This window comes from Andrena cerasifolii, chromosome 7, assembly GCF_050908995.1.
Source record: "Andrena cerasifolii isolate SP2316 chromosome 7, iyAndCera1_principal, whole genome shotgun sequence".
Classification (NCBI taxonomy): Eukaryota; Metazoa; Arthropoda; class Insecta; order Hymenoptera; family Andrenidae; genus Andrena; species Andrena cerasifolii.
In genome coordinates, this window is record NC_135124.1 from 5,764,114 (window position 1) to 5,790,998 (window position 26,885).

General features: G+C 39.7%; 4 protein-coding genes across 5 annotated transcripts in view; 3 read left to right on the forward strand and 1 right to left on the reverse strand.

Annotated features, from left to right (window-relative positions):
* The window catches only part of Cysu (peroxidase homolog), a 45,127-nt gene extending 41,330 nt beyond the window's left edge, over positions 1 to 3,797 (forward strand). Inside the window, exon 17 of one of the 2 annotated variants that reach the window (XM_076816732.1) lies at positions 2,931 to 3,797. In XM_076816732.1, coding sequence (XP_076672847.1) covers positions 2,931 to 3,077 — 147 coding nt within the window. In that variant the 3' untranslated portion in view covers positions 3,078 to 3,797. Of the gene's footprint in view, positions 1 to 57; positions 2,047 to 2,930 lie in introns of those variants that run through there. The other variant, XM_076816733.1, reaches the window with a different exon arrangement.
* The window catches only part of Cep290 (Centrosomal protein 290kDa), a 158,208-nt gene extending 131,323 nt beyond the window's left edge, over positions 1 to 26,885 (reverse strand). Inside the window, exons 1-23 of the mRNA XM_076816773.1 lie at positions 26,563 to 26,885; positions 26,263 to 26,347; positions 26,069 to 26,115; positions 25,904 to 25,990; positions 25,705 to 25,840; positions 25,483 to 25,619; positions 25,163 to 25,401; positions 24,942 to 25,074; positions 24,662 to 24,852; positions 24,445 to 24,586; positions 24,122 to 24,362; positions 23,703 to 23,868; positions 22,293 to 23,633; positions 20,373 to 20,670; positions 18,846 to 20,047; positions 17,020 to 17,218; positions 16,679 to 16,899; positions 15,226 to 15,373; positions 14,773 to 15,168; positions 14,450 to 14,616; positions 13,975 to 14,173; positions 12,964 to 13,221; positions 12,784 to 12,868 (exon numbers count right to left, since the gene is read on the reverse strand). Of these exons, the coding sequence (XP_076672888.1) occupies positions 12,794 to 12,868; positions 12,964 to 13,221; positions 13,975 to 14,173; positions 14,450 to 14,616; positions 14,773 to 15,168; positions 15,226 to 15,373; positions 16,679 to 16,899; positions 17,020 to 17,218; positions 18,846 to 20,047; positions 20,373 to 20,670; positions 22,293 to 23,633; positions 23,703 to 23,868; positions 24,122 to 24,362; positions 24,445 to 24,586; positions 24,662 to 24,852; positions 24,942 to 25,074; positions 25,163 to 25,401; positions 25,483 to 25,619; positions 25,705 to 25,840; positions 25,904 to 25,990; positions 26,069 to 26,115; positions 26,263 to 26,347; positions 26,563 to 26,742 (6,288 nt within the window). The 5' untranslated portion in view covers positions 26,743 to 26,885 and the 3' untranslated portion in view covers positions 12,784 to 12,793. The remainder of the gene's footprint in view (positions 1 to 12,783; positions 12,869 to 12,963; positions 13,222 to 13,974; positions 14,174 to 14,449; positions 14,617 to 14,772; positions 15,169 to 15,225; positions 15,374 to 16,678; positions 16,900 to 17,019; positions 17,219 to 18,845; positions 20,048 to 20,372; positions 20,671 to 22,292; positions 23,634 to 23,702; positions 23,869 to 24,121; positions 24,363 to 24,444; positions 24,587 to 24,661; positions 24,853 to 24,941; positions 25,075 to 25,162; positions 25,402 to 25,482; positions 25,620 to 25,704; positions 25,841 to 25,903; positions 25,991 to 26,068; positions 26,116 to 26,262; positions 26,348 to 26,562) is intronic.
* On the forward strand, positions 4,685 to 8,782 carry LOC143371182 (uncharacterized). The gene is made up of 2 exons (XM_076816130.1): positions 4,685 to 4,824; positions 6,701 to 8,782. The coding sequence occupies exons 1-2, from the start codon at positions 4,685 to 4,687 to the stop codon at positions 8,721 to 8,723; spliced, it is 2,163 nt and encodes a 720-aa protein (XP_076672245.1). The 3' UTR covers positions 8,724 to 8,782.
* Eh (Eclosion hormone) lies at positions 9,922 to 12,493 on the forward strand. The gene is made up of 3 exons (XM_076816771.1): positions 9,922 to 10,667; positions 11,896 to 11,994; positions 12,077 to 12,493. Exons 1-3 carry the CDS (start codon positions 10,550 to 10,552, stop codon positions 12,241 to 12,243), a joined length of 384 nt encoding a protein of 127 aa, XP_076672886.1. The 5' UTR covers positions 9,922 to 10,549; the 3' UTR covers positions 12,244 to 12,493.

Below are 26,885 nucleotides of genomic sequence, written 5' to 3' on the forward strand. Positions count from 1 at the left end.
TGAGTAATCTAGCGGGCCAGTATCAGCAATTGGGAAAGTAAAAAGGCTGTTTTTTAGACATAAAGTAGAGACCGCCTAGACGAACACCACCCACCACGTAGTCAACAACAGTCACGAGCCAGGAAGCACGACCCTTAGGCACCCTTTACTCGAGACACATTACGGTACTGTAGCATAGAAAAGAGAATCTAGACGCGTCTGCACGTTGCATCTCGATACAGCTTAGGGACACAAAGCGGACGGACGTGTAACAGTAGCATCGAATAGACCCTTAGGCGAGACCTTAAGCGATTATAAACCCCGAATGCTTAGAGGCACCGTAACCCTTAATTTATTACCAAACCAGAATTATAATTTATATTTCCCGACCAAAATATAAATTATAATTTCATCGTAGTTTCTTCTTTTTTTTACGTTTTGTACACTCCTTTGTTTGTTTGTTTGTTTTTTTGTCTCTTTGTGCCGCCCAGGTGAACGACTAACGATAAGAAATCACAGGACGTTTAAAAGTTAAACGCTCGAACTCACGATTTATCACGAACTTTGTAACATACGTAGAAATTTAAACGATACTGCATCACCATATAGGAGTAGCAAAGTAATTATAAAACTTCGCGTATGTTTGCCAGTAATTATTTCCGAACGAACAAGGACGTTGTGCGAGTCGCAGATGCGACCCGTTGCGTAACCCGGTGGTGCGCATTTACGTAGAACCGACAACTTTTCACGTCTACTGCTTCTAATAATTGCTTCGGAACTGTTTAGCTGATACAATAGAACGGTGAACTGTGCCCACCCGCGTTGTATCGCAGTTTAGGCGTTACGAATCATTGCACGACTTACACAGATTAACATGGTTGTGAAGCGAACGACGCTCTTTGCATACGGAACCACTCATTATCGTTAGCCCCTGTTAGAGTTATTTAATAGAAGATAGATGTACGCGAACACATACCTACTCGATGGTTGAGCATCATGCGTGAAATATGTTCGAAATACCTGACAAATACTCGAGTATTTATACTGTACCGTGAGATAAACATATTTTTACTTCACCGAGGTACCTTACTTCGCCCGAAGATTCGTCCAATGAAAGTTTTATTCTACGGCTTCCGAGTGCTTGAATTTTTAGAAGGGAAAATATTCAGAATGTCGAATTTAATTTGGAGCATTGCGGCACGAATAATTGTGCTTCGAATGTGCAATTGTTTAGAATTGAAACGAACGCTACTATAAATTACGTGGCAGAACAATGACGGATTAATTATACAGTTTATTTCTTACAACCTATTATGATCGACTTATTTGTATAAATTTCTATTGTTACATAGTGATCGTTGCACGCAGATTTAAAACAATACTCTTCGATCGAGTGCGCTTAACTATTTTTTACCTACTTTTCTGCTTAGTGTGCTGGGCAAATTGCATATTTTCTATTTTTCAAATTTCACACTTTTTTCACGTTTCTAAACGCAATCGAAATATGTATCAACAACTCATTTTCTTCTTTTACTTTTTTGCTATATGATACTTCTAGTTTATTAATCGTATATCATAAGTCTCACAGGGGAAGTACACAGGGCAAAGGTCGTAGATTTGGCTCAAAATTTGTACAATTCAAACCAGGCAAAACGAGATAAACTTTACTGAAAAACTTTACTTTAGGTAAGAAGACTCGATTCATGGTGAAAGTTAAAAATATTCACTCGTACAAAAGGAGTAAATGGTGTATTGGCTTATGTGTTGGACTTTCTGTGAACATCATGAATTGGTTCGCCTATAATTCAATTTTAAATATACTGACAACAATTTCGGGGGACAAATGACCCAATTAACAGTTTACGCATAAAATATGGACCACAGTATTTAAAATTTGGCGGAAATATCGAATTCAAAGCATCAAAGTACTATGTTCATGATTATAGGTATGCATTTAATATATTACGTAACATAATGTAGTAATAATTCAAAGCAGTGGTCTGTCCCTAACTCTGTATGTAAGTACACAGTTCTGAGAATGAAATTAAGTTAAACAATTAATCTTGGAAATAATTAAAAATTATAGAACTCATTCATGCACATCTAGTACAAAAAATACTCGAATTCTTAAATTAAGATTCCCTTTTTACAGGGGACTTTGACAGGTTTTCTGAAAATTCTGAGTGTTGCATCCAATACCATTCAGATTGAATTCTGGTTTATTCGTTCAAGAAAATCGACTTTTTCAATCAATTCCCAATAAATATAATCTATTTTAAAAAAGAGTTAAATTCATATTGATCAGTTTACTTATTCAAGAGATATCTATTCCGCCAGTTTAAGTTCCACCATGAAGCCGAGCCACTTAAAATTCAGTAAAAAAAAATATAATATTATATAAGAAATGTTACTAAACATAATGCAAAATCAACAACATTCAATACCTCTTTTTGTTTCTTCAAAACAATGTCATAAAGTACGCTCACTTTCCAGTTTCAACCAGAGCCTCTGGTTTACAAATTCTTACACACGCTCGACACTAAGTGTCCGCAAATTCGAGTCAAATCCGTGATCTGAACCTGATTCTACCCTCTCGTTAATCGCAACAAGCATTCGTAACGGCACCCACACGATGTACATAGTAGCACGTAGCTAATGGTAATTGCCAGCGCTTGTAGTAACGTTTGAATCCTAGTCTGCTCCTCTGTCAGAGGGAGTACCGTTCATTTTTCGACCTGGACAAAATGTACGAGTAGAGTCCTCTTTGTCGAGCAAGCGACACGAAATTGGAACGAGAAGAACGTTTCGGTACACCGATAATACCATTGCATTTAAGCTGCACATGCAACTCGAAAAATACAGATGGTCCCGAAAATGTTTCTCGCAATACTCTACGAAGGATTACACAGCACCAGCACCAACAATGTAAATCTATTGTACTTGTACTATAGCGATTGGTGGAGGAGCACTTGCTTGACGCGCCAAGACGCCCAACGAGACCGGAGACGGTGCAGAACCACTACAACCGAGAGCAGATATTGCGACTATTCTTTGAGAGTATTAACGGCATTGCTTCGTATCTGGGATTCAGAAAGTAATCGCGCACCGAGAGCCGAGTTCGGAGTAACAGTGCACGAGGGTGAATCGTCGTACTCTTTAACGATACATAAGTATCTGTCCACCTGGACACATACCGTTCGCCATTAAAAAGAACCGATGGGAAATATGCTAGATATTTTATGTTCCGGCGATGGAATTTTTAATTTCTTTGAAAACAACATCAGTGCAGTAATTAAGCTCACACTTTCATGTAAATTTCGCATTCTTGGTTCGACAATAGAGATGTACTATCCCCTCGGAAGTAACATATTCTTTTTAGTGTTGTTTTTTGTCATTCTTCCTAAAGAGCAATGCGCAAGCTATGAGAAAATCTTGAGACGATTGTAAGCGTGGAGAGGAAAAATTTTAGACAAGGTTTATCGTAAATGGAAAGGACTAGTGTTAATAGTTCCAGGCGGACAACTATTAATCATACAGCTCTAAAACACCAGTTTACAATCTTCTTTATTTTAAGCTTGTTCTTTTTGGCATGCTTGATAAGTGAATCTCGTGTTATAAGCGTTTGCTATTTGTTATTCTAATGTGAAAATATTATTGGAAGCAGGGAAATCACATGGTTGGGCAAATACTTATGTAGTACAGGGTGATCCTCTCGGTGCGTCTGATCAAAGAGATACCGCCTGGTCAACCCCCCGTGGTGCCTCTCCTAATTTATGGATTTCGACCGTCGAAGGGGTTGGAGTACTTAAGAAGTGCGAAATATCCCGTTTCCGCATTTCTCATCAGATCTCTGCGGAAGCAATGCCAATCGATTCCTTATGTTTCGCCGATGAAACTAACACCAAGAACGACGCAATTCGGAGCATAATGAAGGAAATTACATGAAAAATTGATTTGCATAATTTCAAGTTAACTTCGTTGAAAATAGTCCGATTTACATGACATTTGGTATGGTTTTCAGCGGAAAAACACAAGGAATCCATTGGTGTCACTTCCATATCGATAGGATAAAGAATAAAGAATTATTTTATTTCTGAAACCGCAGCAAATTGAGGTCGGCGCCCCGCAGTCCAGGGTGAAAATGTGAAATATTCATTGCAGCGTATTAAGAAATTCTTTATTCTTTATCCTATCGATATGCAAGATGGGTTCCTTGTGTTTTCCGCTGCAAACCATACCAAATGTCATGTAAATCGGACTATTTTCAACAAAGTTAGCTTGAAATTATGCAAATCAATTTTTCATATAATTTCCTTCATTATGCTCCGAATTGCGTCGTTCTTGGTGTTAGTTTCATCGGCGAAACATAAGGAATCGATTGGCATTGTTTTCGCAGACATCTAATGAGAAATGCGGAAACGGGACATTTCGCACTTCTTAATAGGTACTCCAACCCCTTCGAGGGTCGAAATCCATAAATTAGGAGAGACATCACGGGGGGTTCACCTCGTCACGGTGGATTAGGCGGCATCTCTTTGGTCAGGCGCACCGAGAAATTCACCCTGTATACTTATCAACTTATTCTCCCCTACTACAGAAACTGCCACGATTCAAATTGAACGGTTGATCCATACATTTTTATAGCTATCTGAATAAACAGTGCAACACATCGGCTTATTGTTTTGTTATTTCACTATCAATGAAGATGAACGTTGAAGGAAGTCCGAGCCACAAGGAACGTGTACATTGTTTAATTCACCCTCGCACCATCGCGCACGTTGTAGCACTCCAAGGCACTGTCAGTATATCTGATGTTAGAATATACAGGATGGATCATAATTCGAAGTACAATTGGAAAGAGGGGTTGATTGTTTATGAAGAAATAAATCGAATATATAGAGTTTTTTTTAAAAAACTAATTATGAAGTGTTATTTGGTGTTTGGGATCATAACATGTAAGTTCTCGTAATATATCATATTTATTTCGAATCCTTTATATGCTTCTCATAAACATTACTATTTTCTAACTTTTTTGTCATTAAAAAAACTTGTAAAATTATTGGCTTAAGTGCAAAACATTTTTCGTATCTGCTGTTTAAGCCACTTCGTTAATACAACCTCATAAATAACAGTCGAATGAACTCAAGTTCGATATATATAGTACTGCCATTTAATCAAGATTTGTATTATATGAACAAAAATCTGACAAAATATTTTAAAGCCATTTTCATCGGAAAAAAATATTATTCTACATTTTCGACTTACTTTTTGATCAAAATCAACCTCCTTCCAGTTGCATTACGAAACACAAAACACCCTGTTTACCAATAAGTATACATACGTATGGTTAACAGAAGTCATATCTACAACCATAGTTATCGTATCAGAGTATTTCCTTGTATGGTAGAATTGCAATTACTAAGCAACGGTAATCGACAGTTGGATGAGCCTTAATTTACGTATGAAACACGATAATCCACCACTTAACTTTCCACGTTCGCTGATCTACCAAACGAACATATATCGCAGCCATGTATCGTAAGAGTAGGTATTTTACATGTGTAATATTTAAAGCGTAAAGAAGCCAGCGCTAGTTTCAACGAAGCTCTGCCAAAAGCTTAAGTTGAACAGCCATCTGGCGTTCTTCGCAGCGTGCTCTGAAAACAATCCAGAGCGTTAAGTTGATTAAACGTCGAGCCATAATCTACTACCCTGTTATGAGCCTCAGCAATCACTTTAAATGGTCAATAAGAGATAATAGTCAAGCACGTAATAATTTATACTACGCTATATTAACGTACGTTATCGTATGACTTCTTTCACACACACATATATATATTTACTGTACACAATTATTGTCGTCGTTGTAGGAGTACTACTTTCCTCCCCCTCTAAGTATGAAAATGTGAACAAGGGGAAACGGGGCGTGAAGGTGTGTGTCTAGCGAGCAGGAACATCGCTTTAGATCGCTTCAAGTATTATTGTATTGTACTATGTATATATATACGTGTGCACGATGGCTCAGGGAACAGACTCTAATCTGTAGCCACCCCTGCCTTTTCGAGCCAGCCCCACGCGAGTGCGCGAGAAAGGGTGGTTGACGTAGATCTCCTGAGCCGTTGTACACCCAGCTCCTCTTTATACATATATTGTATTTTGTACATAAGTTCTATCAACGAATAAAGTCACATTAACAAGAGTGCCATTTATGGGAACCTCCATCAGTTTTGTGAATTTCCCTTCTCTTCGCGGCGCGCAATCTGCACGCGAGCGGGTACGAGAAAGCAACGAGAAAAGAGAGATTAAGGGGAGGTTCTGGTTTGGAAAATTGATTTCTTGCTTAAATGTCAGGGAGTTCGAGAAATTAAGCTCGCGGCTTTCGATTTTCTTCAGCCCCTAAATCAGAACCTCTCCGTCAGCGAATGGTAGTCGAGAGTTGTTCCTGCGCATTGGCACGGTACATATCCCACCGCAGCAAGTTACACAGCGAGCACGTACAATTTACTACTCACGTCGTGGAGGATGATTTACAGGGTGGTTGCGAACAATATGGACATTATATTTCTTGCCTGCGGAATCGCTAAATCCAGATCAAATATCCAGCGCAGCCATTGCTTTTAATTGCGCGTTCGGAAGTTCTATTCAGCTCGCTTCACTTTGCTCGATTCCACTTTTTCCAGTACATTCAGACCGAGATCTCGCTTAATTGAGAACCGTCGAGTTGTAATTCTGCAGTAACAAAAATTTCACATTTTCAGAACGTTGAACTCGACCAGTTGAGAAATAAAACCACCAGAGATTCGAGTCGCATTGAATTAACTCAGCCTAATTGGAACCTCGTAAAAGATACGGGGAACAACACAAAGCCGTCAGAGAGGGATGAAAATCCTCGGAAGGAGTATCAGAAATATTCTGTTAACAGTACAGCCGCAAGATCACCGGCGACTAATCGAAACGCAGATAACAAAAGTATTAACAATATAATTACTAAAAGCGTGTCTGAATCTTCTCAGGATTTAGATTCGGAGTTAAAGAAAGTGGCGAACATCGACGAAGTAGCGAACTCTATTAGACAACAATATGAAAGAAACGCCAAAACATTGGAAACGTTAAATAATCAAGAGAAAGGGATTACCATCGATCGCTCGAAGCGTTTCTTGGGAATAGAATCGGATTACGTGGACGTGGAGCAAGTCCCTTTGTCAAATAAGTTCTATCGCCATCCGAATCTCAGCTACGAGGAACAGAAGCGGCTTGAAGTGAATAAAGAAGTTCTGGGCGCGATGAATTCGTCGAGGCCACTGCTTGGAACGGAGCTCTCGTCAAAAGAATCCAAAAGACACAGTTACGTCCCCGTATATCCTGAATGTAACGATGCAGACAATTTGGAAGTGGACGATCTGAACGCGTCTCCACCGAAGCATCTGAAGACTCTCAATGAAAGCGAGGACGTTAATGAAGACAAAAACCTCTTACAAGAAAATTCCAAAACTGCAGGTCAAGTACCATCGACGAAGGAATCACAGAAACTGCCCCTCGATCAGAACCCCTCCAGTGTGCCTAAATCGCTTAAAGGGCCAACAGATAAGACGTACATTAACATACAGGATCATCAAAGAGACATCGAGGAAACCACATCGTCGGACACTCCAGTGTACGATCCAAAGAAAATTCCATACGTGGACGTACCAGATTACTCGGACATTAGGGAGGAAAGTTTGGACGAGGAAGATCGTCGCGCAGACAAGGGAGGTTTGAAGGGAGGAGACGTTGATTCTGTTGATCCAGAAATGTCAACGAATCGTTATGAACCGTCTAGCTCTACAGAGGTTAGTGGATCTGAGGGAAACAGTGGAGAAGAGGTGTCGGAAGTGTCAAAGAAGCATTCAGGAAGAGAGGAGGCGGTAGGAAATGATCATTTTAAGAAGCACGAATCGGATGGAACTATGGAAAGAGACGAAAATCGAGGTTCAGGAGAAATACAGCAGCAGAACTCTACAGCGCGATTGGAACCCATCATTTTCGATATCAACGAGTACAGAAAGCCGTTCAATTTAGACGAATTTCTTAAGGACGACCCGATAATGAAAAAGCTGGAGCTGCTCGGTAAGGAAACGCGGGCCATGTATAGGAAGAGCAGGAAACAAGTTCCAAGTTTCTTTAACGAGCCTGAAAGTGATAATACGTCTACTGAGAAGGCAGAGGAGCGAGAGGATTTTGCGGGGGACCGAGATGGGTTCGACTTCTTGCCGAAATCGCGTCGTTCGAGCGACTTTGTCGATATTTTCGCCAAGGTCGATGGAAAGAATATGGTTAAAGAGAAGACAGGTAAAAACGGTAATAAAAGGATGAGAGACGGTGGTAGTTTTAACAACGACTCCAATGAAGATTATTTGAACCTCATGATTAGAAAAGATAAGACAGAAAGTAGTTCTCTCGAATTTAAGAACGAAGAAGACTTTCGAACGCGGCACTTTGCGGACGATGTTATTGGAAGCCAGCAGGAAGATGCCAGCGTCAAAGGACATCGCAGAAGGAAGGATCCTCGAGGTAAAGGAGGCATCCGCAGCGCTTTGTTCCCAATTTTGAACAAGAAAAGTCGTGTTTCAAGGTTGAATGAGCAGGTAGATAAAAGGATTAATGCGAGAAACAATTCAGCGCTGGTGTATAAGAACTTTTGGCCCCCGGGATATAATTCTCTGAACAAGAAAGCCGATATGGAGGCGCAAGAAAAGAGAAAATAGCGAAATCAGGCTGAGACCTTCTTGCTACTGTATCTGATATGAGTTGCGCTGATTTACAGCACAAAACAGTGCTTTTGTAGCTACGATTTAATTTTGTATACTAGACGATGAATTAGACTGTTAACTGAAGTGTTTCTCGACCAGAAACGTTTCACGTTTTAGGGATAGCAAGTGGCACATGAAACTTAATAATGTACAGGGTCTTTCAGAATGAGCGTAAGAAACTTTGACAGATTGTTTGGTAGACCATTCTGAGTAACTAGGTAATATTATACGAATGTAAATCCTAGTTTCAACAATTATCTACTCTTTCTAATTGCATATAGTACTTACTGTATTAAAAAATAATACTACTATTTTTAATGACATGTAGTACTTACTATATTAATAAATAATAATGCGTACTATGTTAAAAATTTTAAGCCCTTAGTTATAAATTTTAGTTGTAACTGTCTCAAATATTACTACTTCCACAGTAAAATCACACGTTGAATGTAATTTGGTGATTTGTCAGTGCAATGCCTGCATTCAAGCTGAAGTAGTACATTTCGTGTATTTTTTTATAAAACTGAACTGTAAACAAGTATTTCGTATTCTTCTGTTGTGTTTTAACCTATTAATTGAGTCACCTCCCGACCAGAAATATGGCAAGTGTATTGTGTATTTAGAAGCGCTAACAGGGGCAGTAACTGAATTTGTTCCCCAAAAATGCGATATCTAATGTACTGTATTAAACCTTTTCTACCAGTGACATTTTTTAATTTCCGCAACGAATCAAGTCGTCTTACTCAGCGTAGAGGAGCTTTCAAACGACGAGTTAAGTCGTCTTTCCGGGTTAACGGTTTAATATCTGAAAGGTCACTTCATATCAAGGTTGTGATTTTATTATAACAGCAGTAAAATCTTAAACTGTAGTAATGACGTAAGTATCGAGAATAAGATCTATAATTGTATAACACTGCTTAGTCACAAGGAAACGTTCTCAAACCTGAACTCCTAATGCATGCAAGGATCAATTTCTTTTCTACAGAAATTCACTCTGAAAGGGTGAAATCAGCCCTAAAGTTAAGCGCGGATAGTACAAAGATAGTAAATATAGATACAACAAAACTTAAAATATAAGAATTGTTCAGTTTTTTACGCTCTGTCACACTACCAAAAGAAAAGTAAAGTTACATTAAAAAAGGGAAAAACGCGACAACTTTGGGGGCTGACACCCCTTCAAAGTAAATTTCGTAGGAACGTTTCCTTGTCAGCACGACCTCCCAACTAACATATCAAAGTTCCGTACACTCGTTCTGAACCAGCCTGTATACTCTCCATCAGCAAGAGTGCGATCATTAAGTATTTGCCTAAAACAAAGGCACTTTCAAGTGACGAGCCAATTCTTCCCCAGTTAACAGCTGAAATTCTAGATTAATCACAAATAACCAGCTTAGTACAATAAAACCTTTGAATGTACTTACTGTATACCTCGGAAATAAAATGTTGAAATCACCAAACAAAATACTGACCCACGATTTACACCTGCTATATCCAGCTGGCACTGAGGAAGAATTCCGAATCCCCAACAATTCGACCTGAGTAAACATCGGTTAGAAATGTCAGCAATAAGCAAGCAGCAACGTGAAAAGCAACCGCTTCCGTTTACCGAGGCGAGCAGAGGCAACCCTGTCGTCTTCAAGCAATTATAGCTGCGCCGCGTCCCCGATCGATCGAAATTTCCGAGGCGGAATCCCATCAGAGCGTTTCGCGATTCCGAGTGCAGGAAATCGAAGGAATCGGATTAAGGTAAGATAGGCAGCGGGGTTTCCCTCGGACGAGGGATGAATCTGGCCTCAACGGATATATATAAGGCCGTCATCGTACAGTTGCTCAGTGTCATTCGTCTGGTTTTATCAATTCCAGCAGCCTTGGCTCGATTCCAGCCGCAAAAACGACCAGGTAAATACAAGCTCGCCCGCTAGAAAACGATTTATCGTACGCGGCCTACGCGTGATCATTCCGATCGACATACACCCGCGAAATCTTGCCCTGCTTAACAGAGGAGGGGGGTCCCCGCCGATCCACAATGCCCACCGTTTCGTCGGCAGATCGGTGGCGTTAAGCGTCGGCCGCGCGGCAACGATCGATCCGATCGATCCTTGGTCTTGAATCTTCAAGTGCTTCCTGGAGAGGCGAGAGAAAGAGACGGCCAGGCTGCGAGACGGAGAGATAAGAGACACCTTCCATCCATATTTATTATCTCTATGTGTTCACAATGTGGCCGTTAAGGAGAACGCGGAAGCACGATGAGGGGATTCCGGTTATAAATGACGGTATATGAAAAAAAAAGAGAAGAAAAAGAGAGAGAGAGAGAAGAAAAACACGAAACGGTGACCACCGACGTAGACGCCAAAAGTGTTCGAGCGAGATAACCGGGTAGACACGACCGCCTTCGAGGCGATAAATATCGAACGCTCGCGGGACAGAAAGGATAATTCGGATTCATTAACGAAGTACAATCTTTTTTGCCAACCGCGCGCTCCGCCTTCTGCTACGTGCTCACGCGTTGCACACGGGTCCCCTTGGCCGCCGATCGGCCTACAACTCGCGGCAGTGCGTTAAATGGTCGCAATTTTGAAAAAAGATCCTCCGCTGAACCGTCTCGAAGGCATCGACGTCCGAGTTATCCCTGAAGGTTCATGGATTGCCGCTCTCTCCCCGCCCCTCTGCCTCCCCTGTCGCCACTTGCCCCCGGACTTGGTAATTAATCGAGGAAAGTGAATATGATATCAACGCGGCTTTGAGCGGCGCATCCCGCCTGGGGGGCCCCGGCCAGCGTTAGACGCCCGTATCCTGTTAGTTCCACCTTCGACTAGGATTCGCGTTAGTCTTGGAAACTCGCAGGTGAATTCTTTTAGTCACCCAACTAGCCAATGGGACGCACGGTTGCCATCCTGCCGCTTTTTGATCCTGCTGGCATCCGTTGAACGGTTTGCTCCAGCGAATCGTAAGATTTTCCCCGTGTACGTTCGCGTATGTATGTACCTCTTAAGGTATCAAGTTGAAACTGATCTTTGGCTGAAGTTAGCAGCATTGTTATCGCGTTGATGGAGAACTGCATAAGAAGAAATGTTTTTACTTGGGAAATCCGAATTAATTAATCTTCTTTTTTTTATATCTGTTTCAGTCATGAACTCTTCTACCCGAGTGTTATTGGTGATCCTCGTTGCCTCTGTTACGATCTTGGTGCTCGCTGCAGGGGGCTCTGTCTTCGATCGAGCCATTGGTAAGTTTGCGGCACTGTTGCGATCGCAGTTCGCGTTATATGATGAGAGGAGTTAATTCGTTTTCTGCACCACGATCCCCAGGTGTTTGCATAAGAAACTGCGCCCAGTGCAAGAAAATGTTCGGGCCGTACTTCTTGGGCCAGAAGTGCGCCGACTCCTGCGTCAAGTACAAAGGAAAGCTCATCCCTGACTGCGAGGACGAGGTCTCCATTCAACCGTTCCTCCAGGCACTCGACAGCGACTATTAGACCTCAAATCTGTGTAAAGTTCCTGACCACTCACTCGCGTCTAGAATACGTATTATCTGCCAAGAGTATGTGTCGCCTAAATTCGCAACGAACACTTCAGTTAAGGGACAGAGAAGGCTGGCATCGTTTGCCTGAAATTCAACGTAATCTACCATTTGTGCACAGTATTTCTTCGTTCCTCTCGGTGCTAAGAGATGTTCAGGCAAAATTCCAGTGACACAAAGTGCTGTGATTAAAATGGCCACGACAAGCCGATAAAACTGGCAACACTCATCGCCAAATTTTTCAACATGTTACGAGTTTCGTAATATGCAAATCATTCGTCTCGAAGCATGTATAAACAGTGTGCAGAGGAGGCAAATATGTGCGTGTCTCCAAACGTGTTTGAAATCAAACACCATTTATGGCATAGGAATGGCAACCTGTTCAATTTGTCGTAGAGCAACAAACGACCAATCCTACGCAATCATAACGCTGCCTACGCCATCGCCCGCGACTAAATAGTTAAATAGGAGATACAATTATGAATATTTCACTCACCAGACGCTGGTTACTCCGATGTGGGAGCTGTTACGCAGCACTCTGGTATCGCGGACAACGTTTGCCTCGATTCCAGTTGCTGCACCTGAAAGTCACACAAGTTCTCGTCGCATTATGTTGTTCCTTTCGCTCGAACAGCTACTTCTGTTGTTTTCTTTTACTCGCGAGATGTATATTTACACGTTGCCGGAGAGTCTTCTCGTTCACGGCCGCTCTGGATAATAAATGTTTGACTTTGTCTAGAAGCTCGGACTTGTGACTCAATTGTTCCTTCAAAACCTTTATCTCCCCGTTATCGTCCTCGCTGTGAGCCCTTCCCAACGCAGCTATTCTCTGTTCTGCCAGCTGCAAGTCCGTTTCCAACGTTACTATGCGTGTCTGCGCTTCCTCGTATTGGTTTTGCAACACACTTTCGCTTCGATTAATTGACAATTTACCCTGCGCACAGAATTAATTGAACCTTCATTTATACGAACGCCGAAGACAGCAGTTGCAACGCGTGCAATGCAGACTGTGGCGGGATATGTGAACAAACCATGTAGGGAGTGACGAACCTGCGTGTAAAAATAGATCGAAAATGTGGACTGAAATTTTTTTAATTAAGTTTCCATTTTTAGAACACTGAGTTTGAAAGATCATTTGTTAATCTAGTACAGTAAACAATGCTTTATGATTATTGTTTAAAAGGAAAATAAAAAAATATTTATATATCTATCTCTGTGAACTTCCTTACACGATCTTTATTATTACGTATCTCCTGAACTATTAAACGTCTACACGAAAGGCTAAGCATGGATTAAATATTTTTTGTTTCTCTATCTACCTGTAAAGTTTCACTAATTACCTATATTCATAGTTCTAAATGCTATATTTAGAATATTAAACTAACAAGGGGAGTCGTTTTGGTTTAAATTTTTTATGACGTGTCTGAGCAAAGGGCCAAGCATGGATTAACTATTTTTTAAGTTTAAATATTATTCTATCTACCTGTAAAATTTCGCATAGCCCCCTTGTGAGATCTATCTCAAAAACGAAAGAAGTTTTCGATGAAATTCTTTAAAAAACGAAGGTGCATATGAAGAAAATTTATTCTATATTTTCGACTTATCTTTATACGAGCTATCATCCCTCCTCGGTAGTACCGCATATCCCGCCACCCTCTGTATGTAAGAATAGACAATATTTTCATGCCTGATGCATAAGGTGCTTCTTTGAACCCATTCGAAGCCGTTTATTCTCCGCCTGCAGCTTCTCTATGATCCTCTTCAAGGTAAAAATGGTTTTCTCCATTTCCAAAGTAGATTTTTTGCAGCCCAGGTCTTGTACCTCTTTGTCAAACGATCTTGGCGTCGAGTCACACGATTTCTCCACTTTCAACAATTCTATGTATCTGAATAGGAAACGAAATCGGAGAGTGAAGTACCCAGCCAATCAACCGGTACATTTATTGGGTCAGTGTATATGTAATTGTCCATCGCGAACAGCGTAAAAGTTCCTCAAAAAAACAATTGCTACCACTGACTTGCGATTTGAGAAATGTCACAGAATCTCAAAGCGAATGAAACGAAGTAGTTAAAACGCATAAAGCATTTTCATTGAAACATCCCTGCGCGAAATGGCAATTTCATATGCACCAACCTAAGGAAACGCGATTTCAAACGCCTACTTCTCCAAGTGCCCGACTTTCTCTCGCAATCTTGGCGTGTCTGCGTTCGCCTTCTCTAACTCGAGTCGAAGCTCGAAGTTTTCGCTCTCGAGCGCTAAATTCATTTTCTCGAGGATATCCTTGGTCAGCTCTAACTTCTCTAATTGGGTGGCAACGCAGATATTACCCTACAAAACATTTGTAACTGCAGAGACTATATTTGTTCTAATTAAACTCGTTTTATCGAACAAATTTCAGTGATTATTCCTGAGATGCTTGAACCTTCTCTAGCCATTCGTATAATCAAGGTCAAGCGCACAATTTGCGTCCCTATTGCAACTGACCTGTGAAGCAGCCTCTAATGCAGCAATACGTCTCCTTTGTTCGTCGATTTTGCCCATCAATTTGTCACTATCTTTAGTTTCTAAGCGATCAGTTAATTCCTTGATACGATCTCGAAGAGCCTGGCACTCTTTCTGAACATCCTCCATCACGTTCTGTTGCGCCGTTGTTATGGGTCTGGCCGATAAGCTGCCGGCCACAGAGTTGTTGTCCGTTTTTAGTTTACTTTTCAGATACCATTTCTCCCTTTCCATACACGACACCACCGATCGGAGTTTCTCATGATTCGAAAGTAATTTCGTGTACTCGTCTGTTTTCTCTTTGAGCTTCTCTTTCAATTTTTCAGCGGTTTGTTGCCATTTCTTCTGCTTCTCCCATAATGAAAGTTCCTCTGCGGTCTACACGGAAGGTTCGTATAAAAATCTGCACGCGTTAGGTGATATTTTTGCGCGTACCTTAGCTTTCTTTGCTTCCTGAGCTAAATACTCCCGATCCAACTGAGCTCGCGCCTTTCCAAGCTCTTCTTCTAAAGTTCGCAACTTACGTTCGAGCTGCGCTTCGCGCTGAGAAACTTTCTTCTCTTGTGCTTTTACAGCCATGTATCTGTGGTAAAGGTAATTAAAGTCACGGAACACTTAAAGTCTAGTAGCTGCGGTTGCTACGTATCGCAGAAATTTGAAGAAATTTTATTTCCAAACATTAATACCGGTTTCATTGTTCAATTTAGTATAGTTAATTGTACAAGTCAAATGAGTTAATTGGTCGATTAATCTTTTTGTTGAACTCCACGTTTTTCCGTGTACCTAATAGCAGTACCAATATTGAACGAATCTTATAAGGTTAAGCTTTTTTGTGACATGTATCGCAAGATAAGAAAGTGAATAGATTTTATAAGATTGAAAATTCTGTGATTGCTCCTCGCATAATAAAACCCTTTAGCAGTTTCGTATCTTTTAATATATTAATGCTTAAAACATTGTTAAAACAATCCTGCAATTTTATGTGACGCGTTACATGAACTCGATTGTTTTTAGTAAACGTATATGATTTTTAATGATGCAGCTCAAATTTTTGGGGTAAGACGCAGACAAGTATATTAAGTGCTGTGGAGATGGATTAAGTTAAAATAGAAAAATGATAGATAACATTGATTAAATTTAAAGTATTTTGCTTTCCCTCTGCATAAAACATGTCAAAGTTAATTTTATTTTCAACGACATTAAATCTTAAGGGATTATCAGATCAATTCTAAATGTTTTCTAAAAACTTTATATAATCTGGAATATTTTTAATAACGATATGCAGAGTGAGTCGCAAAAACGGGACAGGTTTTATCTCTTGTTTATTTGCAGCTCGGGAAAGATTGAATGGTTTAAAGAAATTTGATTTCCTACGAGTGAAACTTTCCGTCAAGTGCAACTGCGCATATGCAATATGCAACTTTACCTTGTTTTTAAATAAATCCATACGTGTATATGGTTTTAAAAATTAGAAATTAAAAATTACAAATATTTCGGTACATAATTTGATTCTTCTGGACAGAAGTGTCAAGGTAGTAAGGATAAAAAATGAATACTTCGTGATATATTCTTAATTTTTCCATTATTATACTTTTACTAAAACAGAATGATAGAGGTGAAAATAAAAACTTAAACACATTCTAATTGCAACCAAACAAGAAATATAACTTGTCCCATTTGCATCACTCGCTCTATATTAGATTATGTACTACCAATTATAAGCCTCGAAGAAAAGAAACCAGTAAAGAATTGCGTACACAAGTGTTTATATAAATAAAACACAAACATTCGCCAACTATCTATCAGTTTATGTTCTCAATTACGAATATGTGCCATCATACAGAAAGCTCTGTGCTCTGTAAGTGACAATCTACTGACAGAAAAATACCTGCGACTGAGTTGTTGCTTCAAATCAGAGATTTCGTGTTTATACACCTTCTCCTTTTCCAACAACGACTGTAATTGTTTGCGCAGACTGTCTGTCTGCGCTTGTTGCTGCAAATTATCGCGACTTAACGTCTGCGTGATTTCGTGTATCTTCAGTTCCGACTCGCCGTGCGTTATAGCTCGCTGAGACCTAGTCGCGGACTCCATTAGCTCGACTTCGTTCTTTGTATGAAAATGATAAGGTGCGTTGAAAATTTGTGGGTGCACTGTGCTTTCGAATGTTTTAATTATTAAACTTTCTTAGATTGTGCACGTCTCTGGGAAATACACATTTCATAATACCTGCAGCTGCTGGCAGGCGAGGCTGAGCTCGTGAATTTTGTCGTCCTTTTCCTGCAGCTCCTTCATTAGGGAGATGTTTCCCTTCGTGAGCAACATACGATTTTCAGATAACTGTTGGCGAAGCATCTCTGCCTCGGACTGCCACTTCATAAGCTCCCCACGATAACTTTCAAGCTCACTTTTGTGTTGTTCCTCGAGTCTGTACGAGAAGAAGCAACACACACACGTCGAGCACCCTCCAAATTTCCACAACTATCATTTAAGTGATTCCATAAATTCGTGCCTCGATGTCTTCGTTTTATAAGTTTTTTCCAATACAGAACAATAACAGACCGGTGTGATTTATATTTTGGCTGCTCGATAGCAGTAGTGTAACGTCCGGAACCACCGTTCCTGAACGAGAAGGGATCATATTGCCCCCCAGGGCAGGTGGATTAGCGTTTTAAGGATGGAGAAGGACAAGAAGAGGTGCGGCGTTTTGTTTTGGAACAGTCAGCTTGTTCCGTCAAATTATTCTACGGACCCTCCCGAATACAACGATATAAGTTATTAGTGCATTATGAACATTTAAGTATGATTAAACAATGATCAAAGGAAAAGAATACCCGAAATGTACACATTTTTTCAGGTATCTTTCAATTTATTTCCAAAAGTAAGGGTCGAGGAGAAAAACTGACTACTCCACGCGATGCAGCAGACATTTTCCCTTCGGAAAGCATAAACAGAAGTGGTAAGTCACGTTTTGTTTACAATACAGAAGCGAAAGAGTTTGGCAAAACGTGCGGCGCCGACAGTGGCAGTCACGCGCGTTAAGCGATTGTGTTACGCTGAGCGGCAGTGGTTCGCGCGCCGCCGTTGACAGCCATTATCGACGGCGCACATTTTGCTAAACTATTTCTTTTCTGTACTGAAAACAAAACGTGACTTATCACTTCTGTTTATGCTTTCCGAAGGAAAAATGTCTGATGCATCGCGTGGAGTAGTCAGATTTTCTCCTAGACCCTAAGTTTTGGAAATAAATTGAAAGATATCTGCAAAAATGGGTGCATTTCGGGTGTCATTTTTCCTTTGATCGTTGTTTAAACATATTTAAATGTTCATAATGCAATAATAACTTATATCATTGTATTCCGGAGGGTTCATAGAATAATTTGGCGGAACAAGCAACCGAATAAGTTTTACTGTTTTGACACAAAAGGTGTTCAAAGTAGAAAATTTGCATTTTTTTTTCAAAATCGAATTTCTCAAAAACCGAGGATGATGGCGATAAACGGTTTGCGGATTCGTTTTCAGCGCACGGAAACCTATCAGAAACGGCTATTGAATGTTACAAGTCCGAAAAAAAGTCAAATTTTGTCGAACTGTGTAATTAGTGCACAGCACGTATAATTATATATTAAACGCCTAATGTGCACTGCTCAAAATCTTGCAAGAAAATCGACATACGTGTAACTGGATATATGCCCATAAGTAAACACGAGACCATAATCAAACTATAGTGATAGCTCAACTGTAATCCATATAACAGTAATTCCATGCATATCTACACATTTATTACTAATTTTCAATCGTTTTTACCAATAGCCTTTAAATCAATCTCGCTCTTATACATATGTACATAGATCCATAAACAGATGGAACTTTGAACTTGATTCTTTTAACTTTTATACTATGTATTCAACATAGTACTATACATATCATAGACTATTTAACTAGATGCAAGATTTCAGCGAAATCGGTGACCCAAACCTTGTGCACTCTCCTTGTAAGGTCGATGTACCAGAGTGAAAATTGGCACGAATTTATGGGATAACCTAACACCATACCTTTCCCTCATACGATCCATGTGCTTCAGTCTCTCTTCAGCTAGCCGATGCCAGCGATCGCTCAATTCTTTGGTGATGCTCAAATCTGCCTCGAGGGTCGAAACTTTTTCATGAAGCCTTGCAACTTCTTCAGCTTGCATGGCGCTACCTTTAACGTCACTTTTCGTGACGATTTCCTCTGTTTTATCAGAGGCGGTCAATTTTTCTGGTTCAAACGTCGCGACGCCCCTTTGTTGCGTGGTCTTCTGAGCCTCGTTCTCCATCATCTGAAGACGACTATGCAAACTCTTAATTTGCTCCTGCAGGCGTGCGGCAGCTTTGCTGTGCTCGTCCCTGTCTTCTTTCAGCAAGTTCTGATATCTAGTTATCGTATCTTCTTTCTGGCCCAGCAGCTTCTGCAAGCTGTTTATCGTCGACTTCAAAGCGAGCTTGTCGCTGCAGTCGGTGCTCGGGGGTTGCAATTGAGGCGATAGTCTATACTCCTCCAGCAGCTCTTCCTTCTTCGTTAATTGCAGATCCTTGCTTTCTATCATTTTGTTTAACGAATCCACTTTTCTTTGATACTCTGTTATTTGCAACTCGTACTTGACTACTGTCGCGGACCGATCCGAAGCTAGTTTTAAAGCCTGATTTAATTGCTCGCGAAGCAAGGATATCTCCCGCCCGCCATTCTTCTTCTCAATCTCTTCTGCCTCCTTTTCTCGTTTCCCCGTTGTTTCTCTCTCTTTCACTATAATTTCTTCTTTCTGTTCTATGTCGTTTCTTGTATATATTACATCCTCTTTTTTCTCTGGTTTCGTATCAGTCTGCTTGGCTCCTTCTGCTTTCTCTTTGTCCATCTCTTTCGGCAGTAATTGGCTTTCTGGACCTGCGTGTTTGAGTAAAGAGGTAGTTTGAACTTCGACCTCAACTGTTTCTTTCTTATCCAAACAACAAGTATAAGGATCCGTTTGTATTTCTCCTGATTTTGTTACTACTGTTGTTTGAACTAACGCATGCTTATTTTCAAATGGGTCAGGGCTCGTTCCTGTATCACGAGTAGCAATTTTCGCTTGATGGTCTTGTCCTCTGCTCCAAGCCTTCTGAATCTGCATCATGCCCTGCTCCATGTCTGTTATTTGCGACTCGTACTCGATAAATTTATTATTGGCCACTTGTAGCTCGTACTCCAGTTGTGTTATTTTTCTCTTGTACTTGAAATCCTGATTAATTGTTAGTAGTTGAGATAAACAGCTTCACTTAAAGTATAGTCAGGGAAAGTATGTGTCACAAAACATCAATAAAAAGACATATATAATGTTCATTTGCGGACACAAATTTCTTTTTTTTTTTTGTTTTTTAGTTTTATGAAGGAAAATAGTAGTAATTTCAAATAAATGTCAGTTGAATCGATAAAAATCGTTGGATCAAATAGACCCAAACGAAGCGGCATTTTTCATAAATCTAATTTTGACAAGTGAAAGATATGAAATGAAGTGTGCAATTCTCAATAGAAAAGAAGATATTATATTTGTACAGGGAACATACGTTTAATGTGTACTGCGAATATTCGGAGAAACGTTGCATAATATCGTGCACACTATTACTTCCAATCTGCTGTTCTAAAATATCTTTCAAACTTTCGACAATTTGCAGGCGGCTAGTTAACACTTCCTGCTGCAGCTTAACATTTTCGTAGCACTCTTTCGATTTTTTCAATTCAGAATCAATACTTTGACGTTCGTCTCTCAATTTTGCAAACAATAGCGTTATTCGATCTAAAGTACTAAGCGAAGTGGAACCCGCGTATTGGTTCTGTAAAAACCCTATAATATCTGCATAGATTCTGCAAACAAATACCAGTTAATAAGATGTAGGTTTCTGTAATACAAATGAAAATTAAACCTTCCCAAGCAGCTGAGACTAGTTACACTTTTATGTAAATAATTTTTATTTATATCGAAGAATAGGTACACTGAATTGAAAAGAGTGAAGATATAAGACCTAAATTAATTGGACAAAAATTCTTGAAGAGAACAAGAAAATAAACAAATTAAACTTACAAATCATATGCCTTCATTCAAATGAAGGGACATTTAAAAAATAACACTTCCACTTTGCCACTTTCACCTGTAGATTTCCGTTTCTAAAATTCTTGTGTCCTTCAACAATTTCAATACTCATATCTTCATTTTTTCAATTCAACGAACTTTCGTAGATTAACCCTGGGCGGACTTCTGGGTACTTAGCTGAGCCCCTGTACTTCTAGGCAGCTTTGTTTAATTATTAATTACCTTTTTAGCATGGCCAATTATTTTGCCGCTTTGAAAATTAGAAAAAGAAGGGACGTAAATATTACCGCTTATTGTCTAACGAATTAGCAACAGATATATTAATTCATTGCAGTAAATGCTACTTCGGAATGTCGAGAATATGAAGATAAATTTCTAAATTAATCTTACTATCAAACCTTTCTATTTTTTTAACCAAAAATTATCCAAATAAAGTAAACAGTTACAATTTTATTGGTCCCATCCATCCTCATTGACAACCCAGCTTTTAATCCGCAAAAGTACCTACTTCTTTTTCTAATCACAAACATATTTTCTCCCACGGATGTTAAAGATTCACCTAATTCAAACTTGGTGAAATTGAAAGGACAATATTAAGTCCCAGAGGGGATTACTGACCTGCGAGCGTGCAGCGGAAAGATGTCAAGACGAATCGATTGATACCATTTTTAATTTCAAAATCAGATGGGATCACCTCGAACAATAGCCTCAAAGTTCAAGATTTTGCGGCTTTGAACAAAAGAAACCGGTAGTGAAATCCCAACTGGCCCTTGGGTAGGCACCTGAGGAAAAACCGAGGGATGTAAGCGATACCCTAGCAGGCTGGGCCGGCAAGTGTGCCTCATGACCTTCATTTCAGGACCGTGTTGGGCCTACGTTTGCCCTATGGGTCCCTTTCCCAATGCCCAGTACGAAATCGTCAATGGATTAGTGAGCCTTGGGGCAAACGCAGACCTAACACGGCCCTGAAATGAAGGTCATGAGGCACATTTGCCGCCCCTGTATCGCGTACATCCCTCGGTTTTTCCTCAGGTGCCTACCCGAGGTCCTTCGACACAGTTAGGATTTTACTACCGGTTTCTTTTGTTCAAAACCGCAAAATCTCGAACATTGAAGCCATTTTTCGAGGTGATCCCACCTGATTTCGAAGTTGAAAATGGTACCAATCAATTCGTCTTGACGAGATCTTTCCAATGGTGCATAACAATCGCTGCACACTCGTAGCTCAGTAATCCCTTCTGGGACTTAAAATTGTCCTTAACCGGAGACTCACATTAAACCCAGAAATGAAACGCAGTTAAAGACACCCTAGGATTGAAATCTCCTGTCCAATATATCTTGTTACACAATTACCACTGGGAAGGAGCTCTGGAATTCAACAGAAACACTTTTTCACCTGCATCGATTGTCGCATTGTTTTCGAGAATCTTGTACGCAAGTACGCCACCCTTCACACGTTGTCCTCAATTTGTCAAGTTCCTCCTGCAAACACGCCAACTCGCTTTCGAGTCGAACTTTTTGGGCGTTCAGCTCCATCTCTGACAATTTCCTACTCGTCAATTCGAAGCCAAGCCTCGAGATCGTGGCTTTGTCTTCGCTGGCCGCTTGCAGGTCTAAAATCTGGTGCCTCAGGCTGTCCAGCTCCAATATCATCAACGAATTCAACGAGTACTGTCGCTCGGCTTCCTCTTCAGAAGCCTGAAGCAACTTCTTCAAGTTTTCGTTCTCTACCTGCAGCGCTGTGTTATTATCCCTCAATTCCTGTACTTTGCTGTCGTCCAGTACTTCAGTCGTCTCGAAGCAGACGTCTTTCGAGAGCCTTTTGTGCAAGATAATTAGCTCCTCCTGCAATTCGGACTTAGCGGCGGCCACTTCCTTGATATTCTCTTCGTACTTCGACATTTGCACTTGCAATATTTCGTGCAAGCTGGTAACATGATCCGCCCGTTGCTTTTCTAACAATTCGTTTGCTTTAGCCTCTTTCAACTGGCGCATCAAATCCTGCGCGCTCTCCTGACTGAATTCTTTCTGTAACAGCTCAACAAGCTGATTCTTTTCTTGCTCCGCCAGCTCCAATTCGGTTTTTAAAGTCTGTGCCACCTGATCGTTTCGCAAGGCCACGCTATTTTCCAACTGACAACGGTATCGTATACTCAGCTCTTCGTGCTTCTCTTTAAGCTCCTTGTACGTTGTGTTGCTGACAGAGTTGGACAGGTTGCTTTGCAGCGTCGAAATTTCGCGCTCGATAATCTTAATATGGTTATTCGCATCGACCAGTGCTTTCCTCAAGTAGCTTTCGTTCTTTATTGCTTCTTTCTGATCCTGATACGCCTTCGTTGTTTCTCTGTTCAGCAGTTGTTCCAGAGCAGCGGTCTTTCTGCCCCCGATAAAAGCCTCGCCGGCAACTTCGATGTACTCTTTAGTTTTAATTGCGAAAGCTTTTCGAACCTCATCCTCGCTCTCCTCAAAAATCTTTAAACTCTGCTCGTAAACTTCCACCTGTAATTTTAACTTTTCGATCTCACCCATCAATTCATCATTCTGCTGCACCAACGACTCCTTCTGCCTCTTCCACTCGTCCGCTTCGTCTTCGTACGCTTCTTGCAACTTTTTCATTTCGGAAAGGCACATTGCCATCTTTTCACTGTCAGATTCCTCGGCATATATCTTCTCGATATTCGTATTTTTGTTCAAAGCTAAAGTGTGAAGTATGTTATCCTTTTTCTGCAGCTCTTTTCTGTAATTATTTGTCTTGAGTGACACCTGCTCGCTCCAATGAACAGCAATAAACGTCCTATTTGCGTACCTCAATTGCTTAAGTTGGTCCCTCAATTCGGCATTACTACCTTGCACAACATTTAAATGTTCCTGCAACCGCATCGCTGGATGATACCAGCCAGCCAAATGTCTCACATCTAACGCCTCTAACAACCTTTCTAATGTACTGGATTGTATTTCCACTGTACTTTTACCTGAGGCGTCGAATAATTAATTACATGCCTACAGCTTCTCGCATACACAACACAATGGCACATTTAGATTAATAATGCTATCTCAGTAAATGTAACATAATTTACAAATGTGGTTAATATACGTGAGTTGCATAGTACTTGTGTGGGGTTAAAGGGACAGATTGAAAATAGAGCTCTTTAGTATGTATTTGGGTGAAAAGAGAGAAGGAAACAGTGCATCATTAAAGTACCATTAAAATTAGCGAAAATTCACCATCTTGATTACGTATACTGTCCAAAATTTCATGCATCCCTGTTCTCAGAGCTTCGTTCTCTTCTATCACGAACTGCATGTTCTGTTGCAAGTTGGCGACGTTTGCTTTAGAATGAAACGACCTTGATTCGGAATCTGCCAGTTTAGTCGAATGCAAAAATTCAGTGCTACCATCTGCGGCGTCGCCCGAAAAATCTAATTCTTTCGAACTTTTACTTAACTTATATTTCAACACCCGTATCTAGAAAATTAAGGCCGTCGATGAAAATGGCTTCTGTTTCAGACGAAGGAACACTCGCCAGCAGAAAATGTCTCAGTCTTACATCTGATTTCAATTCTAAATTTTCCTCCACAAGTACTTTATTTTGTTGCAAGAGTTCCTCTAATTTCTTTGCTTCCTGTTTACGTTTTTCTACTGCATTTTGAATTGACACTGATTCGTCCTCTGGTATTCCCAGCTTTTCTCTAGAGTTCGTGTTGTTAGTGTACATTCTTTTAGAGGCATCAGCGAACAAGAAGCATCAGTATATCTATAATTACCTAAGAGTTATAATCTCCATTTCTTGGTACGAATTTAACATTTCCAATTTATTGACAACATTAATTAAATCCCTTATATGTTCAGTTTTATCAGTTAGCCCGTTTCTTAGTTCTTTTATTTCATTTAGTGCGTCAGTTAAACCTTGATTTTCATCCTCATATTTCCTCAAAGTCGCTAATACCTCACACAGCTGAACGAAAAAATAGTCATTTAGAATCTGATTCTAATTATCTAACAAACCTAAATTTACTCTGCGCGGAATGTACATAATCAACTGACTTTGCTACTTCTCGACTTGGCATCTTCTTCTGCCTCTGTTAATTTAATTTGCAAGTCAGATATTTGTTCATTTGCGTCTTGCAATTTCTTCAACAAATCTTTGTGCTCTTTCTTTTTGTCACTTTTCCCAGCCCTGCGTGAAATAATAGTAAAGGTACTATAAAGTAGATTCCGTGGTTAACATCTTTATTTTCTAACAACAACAACAATAATACACATACTTCTGTGCGTCAGTTTTTAGTTTTTCTATTAGAGTTGCGCTTTCGTTAATTTCAACTACAGCTTCAGAAAGCTTTGCTTTTAATTCGGTTATAATATTATCGCGACGATCTATTTCTTCATTTAAGTGAACCAACTCGGTCTTGTTTGTCTCTTTAACAGAAGCCACAGACTGCATAAGCGACTGTGATAAAGTTCCCTCCAGTTGTTGAATCGTAGCATCTTTTGCATCCAATATTGTCTATCGGAGTTTAGTAAATTTAAATTTAACAGGAATTTAATGATTCCATCAAAAATTGCTGTGAAGTATATTTATATGTACCTTCCATTGATTAATTGTGGCATCAATTGCCACACCAAACTCATCTATAACTCTATCCCTATCTATTTGCTGAGCAGTTATCTCCTCAATTTGAGCAACTAACGCTGAATTTTCACGTTCCAAATACGATATTTTCTCTGAAAGAAGAGACCCTTTCAATGTCACTGCGGAACTCCCTATGCTCGCATTATAAGTATCTAAGTATTTTTTTAGTATAACAACCTATGCATTCTACAGATTTAATTTGTGAAGAACTTAATTCCTCCGTCATCTCATTCATTTTTTGCGTTGCATCCTCCATTTCTTGTGTTAGTGTTGTTAATTGTTCTTTTAACATTGTATTGTCTTTTTCCAAGTTCTAAAGAATTATGGTAATTTAAACAAACTATTCTAATGCCGTTTTCTTTCCCCCTAAGCTCACCTCTAGTTCTGTCATAAGAATTTTAATCTTTTTATTTTTGCTTTGTACTGCATCATCGTAGTCATTGTTTTCTGATATATCCAAATGCTTAAAACGATAACACGAATAGCTTTATAAATAGTATTATAAATACATATTCATTAAACAATTTACAAGATATCTTACTTTAGACATATCGCTGGTTTCATGTTTAATGTCAGCTGTGTCCCATTCTTTGAAACGGGGTACAAAAAAATTGTTTTAATAGAATTAGGTACACACATTGGTCAATATGATAAATTACTTAAATATTTTAACATAAGACAGAACGAAGCAACCCGATATTAAATATTCTTTTCAACAAAGCACACAATTGTTACCTTTCTTTTTGCGCTTAGCAGGTTCAGGTTTCAAAGAAGAAATAGTCTCTTTTAATTCGCCACATTCTAAAAGTAATGATTCTACCTATTGAAGAAAGGAATTTTAAAATCTCACATACTGTGATTTTACTTATAGAAACATATGTCTAATCTATTGAAAAAGAGCAATGTAAGCGAAAGGAAAATGTTCGAACAGAGTTTACTCTCTTTTATTAAATAATAATCATATAAATGACAATACGAGTATTCTGTTAATAATAATAATCCATATGGAGGATAATGTGGAATAATTGTTGTTACTTGATTGTCTTTGTACTGTAGTATTTCCTGGGACAATTTCATTAAGATTCGCAGGTTATGTACGTCGCTAATCTCATCGACGTCGCAACTAATCATAGCTGGATAAAGATCTTCCATGTCGTCATCCGTTAATGACGACGGATCGACAGATAATATTCGATCCCAATCGGTCCGACCCATTTTTCACGATATTTTATCAAGTATCACTATTATAACCTCACTATTTCAAACGATTGGTTTGTTTGACGTTTATAAGCGTCTCTTACCCGGGGTTACCATGGCAACTGTGTTATGATCTACACCCTGACATCTGGCGGAGAATC

What these genes read in the sequence shown, in the direction of transcription:
- Eh (XM_076816771.1), top strand. Translation starts at nt 10,550, where the DNA reads ATGAATCTGGCCTCAACGGATATATATAAGGCCGTCATCGTACAGTTG. An exon ending in CCAGCCGCAAAAACGACCAG is followed by an intron (nt 10,668 to 11,895) that starts GTAAATACAAGC and finishes TATCTGTTTCAG; the next exon opens with TCATGAACTCTTCTACCCGA. An exon ending in TGTCTTCGATCGAGCCATTG is followed by an intron (nt 11,995 to 12,076) that starts GTAAGTTTGCGG and finishes CACGATCCCCAG; the next exon opens with GTGTTTGCATAAGAAACTGC.
- LOC143371182 (XM_076816130.1), top strand. Translation starts at nt 4,685, where the DNA reads ATGAACGTTGAAGGAAGTCCGAGCCACAAGGAACGTGTACATTGTTTA. An exon ending in AGGATGGATCATAATTCGAA is followed by an intron (nt 4,825 to 6,700) that starts GTACAATTGGAA and finishes AGAACCGTCGAG; the next exon opens with TTGTAATTCTGCAGTAACAA.